We start from the raw sequence: 11,480 nt of genomic DNA, 5'->3' as shown, positions 1-11,480 counted from the left end.
TTACTAAAATTACCTCGAATCTTCAACTAGTAGAGCTCTCGTGCTGATAACGTGTTATAAAATAAATATGAACAAGCATAAAGAAGAATAAGCAAAATAGAGATGAAAAGATGTCAATCTCTTTATTCATACATTTCTCATATGTGTGTACAATACAATATTACAAAGCCTCTATTTATAGGCTACAAATTGTAAATGAAAAACCATCTAAATAAATAGAGAAATAAATTTCAATAGTGGTGGCCATCAATTCCAATTGTAGTGCATGGAGTAATGGGGATAGTGGAGAATTAATGTTGGGAGTTATGGACATCCACATTAATATTTTATTCATAACATTAAAAATAAATCTAACATATTAAAAAATAAATACAATTACTTAACATATTCAAAAAATAAATCTTAATAATAAATCTATCATATTCAAAATAAATATAAATTATTCAAAATAAATCTATCATTTTAAAAAATAAATCTAACATATTCAAAATATTTCACATATTCACAAAAATGAATCTAACATATTTTTTTAACCTATTAAAAATAAATCCGAATTTCAAAAATAAAATCTAACATATTCAAAATAAATCTAATTATTTCACAAGTTCACATAATCACATCTAACAAATCTAACATAAATTAAATAAATCTAACATTCAATAAATCTAACAAATCTAACATAAATTAAATAAATCTAACAAATCTAACATAAACTAAATCTAACATTCAATTTAAATTATACATTTATCTACAACAATAAATCTAATATCAAATTTTAAATTACTCTACAAAAATAAATTAATCTAACATAAAATAAATCTAACCTTTAAATTTCGCGGAAAAATCTTGCGGGAGGTGCCGAACTTTGTAATTTTGATACCTTCGTAATTCCGTAACGGGTTTAGCGAACCTCTAATTCCGTTTGCGTATTTGTAAAATGAATTAAATTACAACCATATGTTTTTTAAACAATAAATTTAAAAATTGAGAATAATGAAAAATGAGAATTTGAGATTGAGTTTGAGAGATTGAGAATTTGAGTTAGAATGTGGAGAGGAAGAGGATTAGAGGGGTGTATTTAAAGAAAAAATTGGAGAGGGAATAAAATTTGAAATAAAAAAAAAAACCGGTTGATGTGACCCGGGTGGGTTCGGCCGGGTTTGATTTGACCTGGACTGGGCCCCTCTTGAACCGGCAGAAAAATTCAAAAGAATTTGAATTTCAAAAACTGGGTCGGGTACGGGTTATGGGGACGGGTACGGGCAACCGGGTAAAGGCTGGTAGACGGGTACGGGTACAACGGGTTTTTTTTTAAATTATGTTGTCCGGTCCGTTTATTACCCGTACCCATCTACCCGTTTGTACCCGGGCAACGGGTACGGGTACCACGGGTAACGGGTACGTGCCGGGCAAAACGAGTTCAATCCCTAACGGGTTTAGCAAACCTCTAGTTTGGTGTCACTTGCCAGATGGTTGTTGTATGCATATGATAATATGATTGCAAATTCTAATGATTATGTTTGGTTGTAGGGTCAGACCAGGTAACTAATAATTTTATTTTACATTTAAACGGTTAATTAAGAAATACAATAAAAAAAATGAAATAAACTCTTAGTTAATTTAGAATAAGTTACTTCATCATTTTTTTTAGGTGAATTAACTTATTCCACCTTCAAATATTTACTCCACACTTACATCACCAATACAATTCACTGTTATAGATGAAGATTTATTTTTCAGTATCTTACTCCTTCAATCAGATTAATTTAAGCTATTAAATAAGATGTAAAATATGAGGAATAAGATGGAATAAACAATTTTTTTATTTTTTTTTCTAAATTTTAAGTAGCATTAAACACGATCTATACTAACTAGTTTTTTTAAAAGAGGATGATATTATGGTAATTTATTTTAAATTGAATTATCACAATTTTTTCATGTTAATAATTTAACAAGTCAAATCCCAAACTACATATTAGGATCGTTGATCATGATCTAAAATGAAGAAATGAAATTCATGCATAATACATACATACATACATATAAAGTATTAAATTTGCTTAATTCGAACTAAATTGAAATTAAGATACATTAATTAAATAAAGTGTTGTCGTTTTTAAGAAACATTAATTCTTGATATTTGCCAAATGAGTACAAATAGTTGTAGATCTGAGATGCAGATCGATGTCACTTAAGAGTTGCGACAGAAATCTATTTCCAATTAATGATTGAGATCTATAATGAATTATCTCTATTGTTGTTGAAGGTTAAATTATCTCTATCTGACTATCTTGAAGGTTGAATATGGAAAAAATAGTGAAATAGTGCAGATGTTTGTGTTTTTTTGATGAGACTGCTCATGCAGATCTGATCTGTGAAGCGGGGCCACAAATAACTGGGCCTTTAATTTGTCCTTGTATAGTCTTCGTCCGTGGTCCGTGGTCCGTTGGAAGTTTTGTTGCTGCTCAAAACAAAACAAGGTACAGGCCTACAGGGTAATTCCGTTGCGTGTGTTCTTTTTGCATGCACTAGGAGTCTAGGACTAGGATCGATAGTAATCTGGAGATATATTGGACAAAGGTCAAAATTATAATAATTGTGCTAACGTCAGAAAAGTTACTAGTTTTAAATTTTACATACATATTCATTTGTTAATTACTATTCCAACTTTCAATTTTACTATACAGAAACATATAATTAATACACAACACGTACATTATATTTATATATATCGATCGTTTAACTTTAATTGATCGATGTACATATATATATAACTAAGAATACAATAAATTTACAACATCGATCATGATAAATATATATATAATCTCCCAATTAAATCACATCACAGATTCACAGGTGTTGGTGTCAGTGTTTGTTAGAACACGATATATCGAGACCGGTACATCGATCATGTATACAATCAAGTAGTTAGGATGGGAGGCAAATACTCAGACTTATTGCCGAGGACAGCAGCTTTGGTGTCCAGGAAGAACTTCATGCCCGGGGCCGGCAGTACCGTCACCTCTCCATTATTCGAATTAATTCTAATAGGGTAGCTTAGTAAATGTCCCGATAAGTCACGTTGTACTGTCGGACTGGCATATTGATCCCAGTATTCATCTGCTATCTGATTCACCTTCTGGATGCAATCCAGGCTCTCTGGTTGGAGGAATGCGTTGTCCAGTAGCTTAACGTGCTCAAACCATAGCGACATGCGAAAACCATGGATCTGTCCTCTCGCCATCTGATTGTAGGTTGTTAGGTGATTTGGTTGGTAGGCTCCCATGGCAATCTCAGAATCTCTACCTCCATCCATGGACCTCTGATTAATGTTTGCTGATCCGATGATAATATACTCATCATCAACTGTCAATTAATTAATTATTGGATCATCAAGCATATAATTACATGAAATTAACAAGATTTGAGATTATGCAAAAAATTAAGAAGAAGCAAATTATGTTACCGATCATCATCTTGGCATGGACATAAATCATGAACCTTCTAGCTTGTTGTGCTCTGCTGTAGTCTGTATCAGGGTCTGGTTTCTCAGTAGGCTCATACTCTCCATTTCTATACATCTCTCGGTTGCCTAGACAATAAAAGCTCAAGTAATCCTTAGGATTTGCCCAAATTCCCTTAGAACGAAGAGCCAATGTGATATCATTATACATCATCTCGATCGTCCTACGCTGCCAATCCAGGATGGCTTGGACAGATGCACTCTCCGGGATACCCTCTGGCCACATTGGAATAACTATATACACGGCAAACCTCTCTCCGGCCTCAATTTTACTGATTATTTTCAGGGAAAGCTCCCTTGGGATAAGATGGAGTGCACCTATATCCTCGACTTTGACCCCGTCATTGGGTCTCCATGCATAACAACTTCCAAGAAAGTATTGGTTCTCAATATATATGAAGTTCTTCGCTCTTCGTATGGCGTGAATATAGGCATCTTGAATACTTCGCTCGATCACTTGGTTCTTGCCCGTGATGAGACCAAGAGCACATGCATCTTTCGGAGCCTCAGGAAACCCGACAACTGCTCCGCCATCAATTGATCTAAACACTTGCACATTCCATGTGTCTTGATCCTCATCTTCCATTAGCATCTCTAGGTCCTCTATAGCAGCGGCAGAGTCAAGAGGTATCAATAGATCGTCACCGGAACCCTGCTTCTTCCATCTATCTTCAAAATTGCGGAGCACGTCCCATGCAGCTGCCCCTTCCAGCCGACAGTGTATGTCGTGCCATGGTTCTCTCGGTCCCCCTTTCTTTATTGATGACCCAACAAAGTTAGGTTGATGAAAATCATCATAGTGTGTTGTGTTGAGTGTCTGGAACAATGGGTGGTCTTGCGTGTCATATCGTCCATCACAAAGGTCTATACCTCCGACAAAGCTCACTATTTTTACATCGTTTTGTTTTGTTCCTCTCGACCACCTTGCATCTCTATTAGAACCACAATCGACGATCACTGTTTTCTGATGGTGTGTGAACATGGATGCCACCTCGAGATCCTGGACGTAGCTTCCTCCTTCGTCGGGATTACGGGGGCACAAAACACATTGTACACCGGTGCCCTTGAAGTAGCCAGCGGTGTCTTGATCATGTGTTGCCATCAACCCATCCCTTTTGATTGGACCAAGGCCTAGCGATGTCCGATCATCCCAAACCAACAAAAGCACTCTAACACCTTCTTTAGCCTTCCTCTTTAGCAGCTCACCAAGAGTTAGAGAAAGAACAGCATCCCCTTCACGATCAGTCATCCGTGATTGTGGGTCTCTTATTAGGGTGATGTTCGCATTAACAGACCAACCGGTTATGTAAATAAATTGTTGGGCATAGATAATTGCATCAAAGACATCCTCCCAACATTTACGACGCTCGTAATACTTGCCATCAGATAGAGTGATGCGTGGATTAAAGCTTCTTGCGACATATGCGTCTTGATAAAGTGTAAGCTTACACCCGCGTCTCTGCGGGAAGAAAGTGTGTGGGACCCCGGGGAAATTCGGGCCTCCGATCCCTTTACCCCAATTCAAAATAGGATCAGATGACACCGCAACATATTGCACCTGAACATGTATCTTGGCTCCACCATCTACTATTTTATCGCCGTTGTAAATTGCAAGCCATCGGTCTACGTTCTCATTGTCTAAAACTTCTTGCACAGGGAGGTAAGCCCTTCCTATGAGGGTTGCTCCTATGGCTTCGGTGGACTTGACAGTGAATATGATATGGGTTGTGTGATGCGCACAATACACATGGAAAGACTCGTCCCATCGTGGATTTGTGGATTCGTTCGTTACTACACGAGTCCGCGCAAGTCTTGCCTTCTCCACATCTAGTGTTGCATAAAGCTTTCCGGATCCTGTGCCAATGTTAACTTCTACTCCTTGAATAATCTGTCATTGCAGTTTAGTCATGATATACATGGCATGTAATCAGGATATATATAATCTGGGATATAAATAATGAAATAAGTCACCTTTGGTTGGCAAAACGACAACCTCTTGACCCATGAAAATCTTTTCTTAAACTTTCTTGATATAGTCTGCAATTTCAAAATGAATGTCATTTATTGTATCACTAAAACTTGTCTTAAAAATGAATGCTTTGTTAGACTGTATTAGAAATAAAATGAACTCAAATAATTGATTTTGGGCTATAATTGGTCAGAGCATCAGCCTGGTACGGTACAGGTTATTGTGAGGAACAAATACACTGTATACTGGATTCACAATTAGATGCCAATAAGCCTCATTAACTCAATAAATGATCAAGAAAGAAACACAAGAATTTTCAGCATACTGGTAGAGAATACCAGTGCACAGATACAACACTGGAGCAGTTTTTGCTAGCTGCCAGGGAGAGAGATCTGTAAATACTAAATACTAAAGACCCCAGTGCCCAGCAGCTAAAGAGGATCACTTTTCATATATAATTATTTAATTAGGTGTCTATATGTTTGTGGCCAGCACATTTAAGCTAGAACCAGAATGTTGTTTTATTAAACTCAATCAACTGATCAACTCTGTTAGACAGAGACATGGACCAAAAGTTTTTCTCTATTAATGAAGTCTTGTATGTTTTAACAGATCGTATGCTAAGTTGGATCACAAAGTATGGACATCAAATGATCACCAAGTCCATGGACCATTTTTATTTTATTTTATTTTATTTTAATTTGTATGGGCTCACAAAGGCAATTAGAAGGCTCAAACTGTTCAGGTCCACTAATTTTGCTATATAACAGGATCAGGCAAATATATAAATTATGCCTTTTAATTTTGACGTGCTTCAAGGAAAACACATATATAAATTGTAATGTATCCAGCAGTCTTAATCAGACTCGGTGCTATATTGTACCGATAAAATTTAGCAGTACTTGTCAATTGTATTCCTTAATTAAAAAGCAAATGCAAAGTTAAGAGTGTGTGTGTGCACGTGTAGCCGTTAAAAGTACCTTATGGAAAGGCTGTTGAAAAGCATCACGACTTGCCGGCGGTACAGAGAAAATTGCCTCAGAAATAGTGGCTTCGATCATTCCATGGAGTAAAAATGCAGGTCCTGCCATTTATCGGTCTCCTTAATTTAAGTTCCTGTCACTATATGATTAGATGAATTATTAATTCTTTGTTAAGGGGATTAAAAACAAACAATCTGATGCATGCACAGGTGATATATATACCATGGAATTAAAAATACAGATTAATTAATTAATTTGGACATACCAGGCTGCACAATTTGGAAATTCTTTCTCCTTTTCAAGAGAGCTAGATACAAGAATACATTGGTGACATACTTAAAAGGAACTAGTTAAGAAAATGCCCGCCTTCTATGTCAAGAAAGAGATAAAGCAAGACATGACCACAAGGAAGCAAAGGTAAATGTACATTCAAAGCAAAGCAATGCAATAGCAAAGAGGGGGGGAGAGGTGGGGGCAAGGAATAATACAAAAAATTAATACTAGCTAGGGACTAGGGTCAGGGGCCAGGGAATAAATCTAATACTTAATCTAGGGACTAGGGATTTGATTTGATGGGTACGTAATCCATAATCCAATAAAAATTACTTAATTATTTTAGTATCCACTATCCAGTATTGTTTCAATATTAAAATATTGGCAAAATTAAGAAACAGCTAACTAAGCCCAAGGCCTCGGCCCAACACTAGTGCGATTGTTGCCAATCGACACAGTGAGCATGACTTAAAATTAATTAATTATGGTACGTTTCATAGCATATGACCTGTGAATCTGTGATTGTGATGCTTAGAGACCAACCTATATATATATATATATATATATATATGGAGTAAGGCTTGGGTGCTATTGATAGCATAGTGGCCTCTATGCTACGGCTCAATATTCGAGTTTTCAAAATCCAAACGGTCGATCCGAACCGTTCATCTTATTCTCCATATTAATATCTGCTTGGAGACCAAATTTTACATTTTTCTGAATTTTTTTACTATTTATTAATTATTTTACAAAATTGTTGATCCAACGGTGGCTGCACAAAACAGTAAAACCGTTGGATTAGCGATTTTCAAAGTGGCTTAATAAATAGTAAAAAAATTCAGAAAATTATAAAATTTGGTCTCCAAGCAGATATTAATATGGAGAATAAGATGAACGGTTCGGATCGACCGTTTGGATTTTGAAAACTCGAATATTGAGCCGTAGCATAGAGGCCACTATGCTATCCATAGCACCCCAGCCTAACTCTATATATATGATATGCCACCTGATGATCGGATGCTATTGGGAATGCTTCTTTTTGGTTGGTATATAGTCTATTACTCTATTATATAATAATTAGGTATTTGATTGAAACAAATAGAGCTGGTGTGTGATTAATTGTATCTCATAAATAGAATCTATATATATATGAAGAGAAATGAGAAATGATCAAGTTCCATGATCATAAAGTAAAGAACAAATTACTGTTACAGCAAACAAACGTATGGTTCCCGTTCAACACAGAAGCCTCTAACAATTACAACAATAATTAATCACACACATGCATTCACTTAGATCTTCTTTGGGGCAAATCTGGACTTAATCTTATCCACTTCTTTGGTTCCAACTTGGAATGCCTTTGTCAATACACTATCTGGCACCTCTGGTGAAGCCCCGAAAAGAGTTGTCCCAATCGACTGTGTACCTGGTAACTGACTGTTAAAAGCTGCTATGACAGCGGCTGGTTCGGCCCCATTGTTCTTTTGAAAATGCACCAAGCCTCTTGGGAAAACAAAAACCTCCCCTTTAGTTATATTCTTGGTGAAAAGCTTGTTGCTTGTGGTGATGAATCCTACTTTGAGTTCCCCTTCCAAAACAAATATTACCTCGGTTGCACGCGGGTGTGTGTGTGGTGGGTTTAGGCCGTCGGGTGCGTAGTCAATACGTGCTAGGGACACACCGAGGGTGTTTAGTCCGGGGATTTTTTCTACATTAGCGCCAGTAACTACGGAGCCCATGCTGGTGTTTGTAGCACCAGGATTTGCAAGGCCCTTGAAAAAGAAATCATCTGCTGTTATATCTGCCTTGCAGGGGAACCCATTCACCTTCAGATCTGCGCGCGGTTATATATATGATCACAATTAATATCAATACCAATAATTCTTAATTAAGAAGTTGATATATATTAAGTTTGATAGAAACATACTATAATTGAACATATATAATTATAGAGTCTAGACAAAGTAGAGGCAAGAGAATATTATTAATTTATCATATATATATATATATACTAAATGTAGCAAAAGTGTACTTACTGGAATTGAGGTCAGCAACGCATACATCTTGCAGCAGATCAGGATCAGCTGCAAGAACAGTTGTAGTGAAGAGGGAGAGAAAGAGTGAGAGAGAGAAACAGGGAAAAGAAGAACAAGGCTTATCCATGATGCTAATTAAATTAAAAGGGTTTGTGTCTTTTTTTTTTCTTTTTTCTTTTTTCTTTTCCTTTCCAAGCCAGTGTTTGGGAAACTTGGGTTCATTGCTTTGGTATTTATACTTTTACACCCAGGGAGTCGCTATATGGCACATTCCCATTTTTTTTTTGGTGATTTTGTCGATATAATAACTAGTCTAGCATTAAATTCATAGACAACATTTTTTGTCAATCATAATTTCATAATTTTTTTTTAATTTAATAATTCAGTCAGGAATTATTCAAACTTTTAGTATGATGATTATTTTTTTTGCAAAATGTATAATACAGATTAATTATGCTCGCTATAGTTATTTGTAGATTGCTACTTAACTCAAATGTATAACACAAATTAATGTTTATGTACTGTAATAGTCATTTTCTTTCATTATAAATCATTACCAATCAGGAATTAATATTGTTTTAAGGTTATAATTTTCTTGTAAAATGTATAACCCAAACTAAAAAAAAATTGCTAACCATTCATAAATTGTTACTTAATAGATAATTAGTCCTAATTATACGGAAATCAAATATTTAGTAAATCATCAACAATCAAATTTATATTTTTCATTTTAATCATGTTGTTTTTTTTCTTATGTATAAATAATGATAAAATTCACCGAATCTTTTTACAGTGCCTAGAAAGCCAGTTCGAACTGATTAATTGCTAGCTTGCTCTGTAAAAATTAACATATCTAATTTGGATGGGTCAAATTCTTATCAAGATCATGCATCTATTTGTAATCCAAGTCCACCTGTTATATTGTCTTCAATTTATATTGTTTCTATGATTTGGGAGTAAAGGCAAAGTAGCCCTTTCATGTGAAGAAATGTGAAGCGATTGGTGGCATGGAAAATGGATTTGAAAAGGACCAAAAAGGTACATGAAAGAATAATATTGATACGGAGAAATTGGAGAACATAATCATGATTAATTACTAGGATTAGGAGCATAATTAGATATAATTATATTCCCACCAACTGAAGCTAAGAAGTGAGTAAAGGAAACCTCTTTCAATACGAATCATGCATAGGAGGAGATTATTAAATTAGGAAGCGTCTAATTGTCCACAGTCTTTTGTCCACCATTTGTCCACAGCTTTAACTTGCGCGAATATTGTAAAATTACTTCTACATGCTGTATAATTATACAATATATCACATAAAATATATCAGTTAATCACAAAATATCCAACAACTATTTGAAGTGGTCCCATGATAGTTAGAAAAAGATTGCAACTTGCACAACAGGACAAAATAAATGTACTTTCAAACTGTACTTTCAGAAATTACAGTTATAGGAAGTTATTGGCAGTTAGAGTTAGTTATTAGCGGTTATTGGCAGTTAGAGTTAATTATTAGCGTCCGCACTGGGTTGAATCTTGTATACTGTAAAATTGAATCTTGTATATAGTAAAATTTTCAATTGAATCTTGTATACTGTAAAATTGAATCTTCTACACAGTAAAATTTACAATTGAATCTTGTATACTGTAAAATTGAATCAGCAGAACTGTAAAATTGAATCTTGTATACAGTAGAATTTTCAATTGAATCTTGTTCGGATGAGTAAGAAGCCTCCCTATCATCTCTTTCCTCTAGATTTTTACAAGATGAATACTGTAAAATTACAAGACGAATACTATAAAATTACAAGATAAAAACTGTAAAATTAACAAATCAATACTGCAGTAAAATTTACAATTGAATCTTGTATACTATAAAATTGAATCAGCAGAACTGTAAAATTGAATATTGTATACAGTAGAATTTTCAATTGAATCTTGTTCAGATGAGTAAGAAGCCTCTCTATCATCTCTTTCCTCCAGATTTTTACAAGATGAATACTATAAAATTACAAGGTAAATACTGTAAAATATCTTTCCTCCAGATTTCCACAAGATGAATACTGTAAAATGACAAAATGAATACTGTAAAATTAACAAGGCAATACTGTAAAATCAACAAATTAATACTCCATATCGCCTCTCTATCATCTATTTTCCTCCAGATTTTCACAAGATGAATACTGTAAAATGACAAGATGAATACTGCAAAATTAACAGGGCAATACAGTAAAATTAACATATCAATACTCCATATCGCCTCTCTATCATCTCTTTCCTCCAGATTTCATTTGAAATGCTATATCTGTTACTGCATACAACAAAAACAACAAATTCAACAGAAATAACTTACTAGATTTGAATTTTGCCGTGCTCTTCAACAAAAACAACTTCTATTCAATCGTGCTCCACGATTGAAGGTTCCATTGCGATCATGTATAAAAAATGAGATCGAGTCAGTAATCTCAATTAAAATCGACATTGCAAAGCTAAAATGAATTAGAAATGTACAATATTTCTTACCAAAGCTTGAAACAATGCATTCACTGTTCGGAGTAGCGAGCCGAAATCGAACCAGTACTTGATTGAAGCAAATATTTTCATCTATTCACTACTTTTGTTAACCTGGTTTGATTAATTGAGCCAAGGGCTTCGACTATGCTTTCAAATGAAATTATGTGACCCTGATCGG

The 11,480-nt window shown here is 34.8% G+C and overlaps 2 protein-coding genes across 2 annotated transcripts; both read right to left on the bottom strand.

The window, feature by feature from the left end:
* Positions 1–2,620: 2,620 nt before the first annotated feature.
* On the bottom strand, positions 2,621–6,615 carry LOC144572566 (phospholipase D alpha 1-like). Its single transcript, XM_078322189.1, has 4 exons — positions 6,473–6,615; positions 5,495–5,560; positions 3,467–5,411; positions 2,621–3,366 (listed from the first exon to the last, which is right to left on the bottom strand). Exons 1-4 carry the CDS (start codon positions 6,581–6,583, stop codon positions 2,921–2,923), a joined length of 2,568 nt encoding a protein of 855 aa, XP_078178315.1. The 5' UTR covers positions 6,584–6,615; the 3' UTR covers positions 2,621–2,920.
* Positions 6,616–8,040: 1,425 nt separating this feature from the next.
* Positions 8,041–8,950, bottom strand: LOC144572567 (germin-like protein 5-1). Its single transcript, XM_078322190.1, has 2 exons — positions 8,785–8,950; positions 8,041–8,582 (listed from the first exon to the last, which is right to left on the bottom strand). Exons 1-2 carry the CDS (start codon positions 8,909–8,911, stop codon positions 8,041–8,043), a joined length of 669 nt encoding a protein of 222 aa, XP_078178316.1. The 5' UTR covers positions 8,912–8,950.
* Positions 8,951–11,480: the final 2,530 nt, after the last annotated feature.

This window comes from Carex rostrata, chromosome 20 (genome assembly GCF_964058835.1).
Source record: "Carex rostrata chromosome 20, lpCarRost1.2, whole genome shotgun sequence".
In the NCBI taxonomy this organism is placed as follows: domain Eukaryota; kingdom Viridiplantae; phylum Streptophyta; class Magnoliopsida; order Poales; family Cyperaceae; genus Carex; species Carex rostrata.
This window is presented reverse-complemented; position numbering and strand designations above follow the sequence as displayed.

What these genes read in the sequence shown, in the direction of transcription:
- LOC144572567 (XM_078322190.1), bottom strand. Translation starts at nt 8,911, where the DNA reads ATGGATAAGCCTTGTTCTTCTTTTCCCTGTTTCTCTCTCTCACTCTTT. An exon ending in CGTTGCTGACCTCAATTCCA is followed by an intron (nt 8,583 to 8,784) that starts GTAAGTACACTT and finishes AACCGCGCGCAG; the next exon opens with ATCTGAAGGTGAATGGGTTC.
- LOC144572566 (XM_078322189.1), bottom strand. Translation starts at nt 6,583, where the DNA reads ATGGCAGGACCTGCATTTTTACTCCATGGAATGATCGAAGCCACTATT. An exon ending in TTCAACAGCCTTTCCATAAG is followed by an intron (nt 5,561 to 6,472) that starts GTACTTTTAACG and finishes TTGAAATTGCAG; the next exon opens with ACTATATCAAGAAAGTTTAA. An exon ending in CCATGCCAAGATGATGATCG is followed by an intron (nt 3,367 to 3,466) that starts GTAACATAATTT and finishes ATTAATTGACAG; the next exon opens with TTGATGATGAGTATATTATC.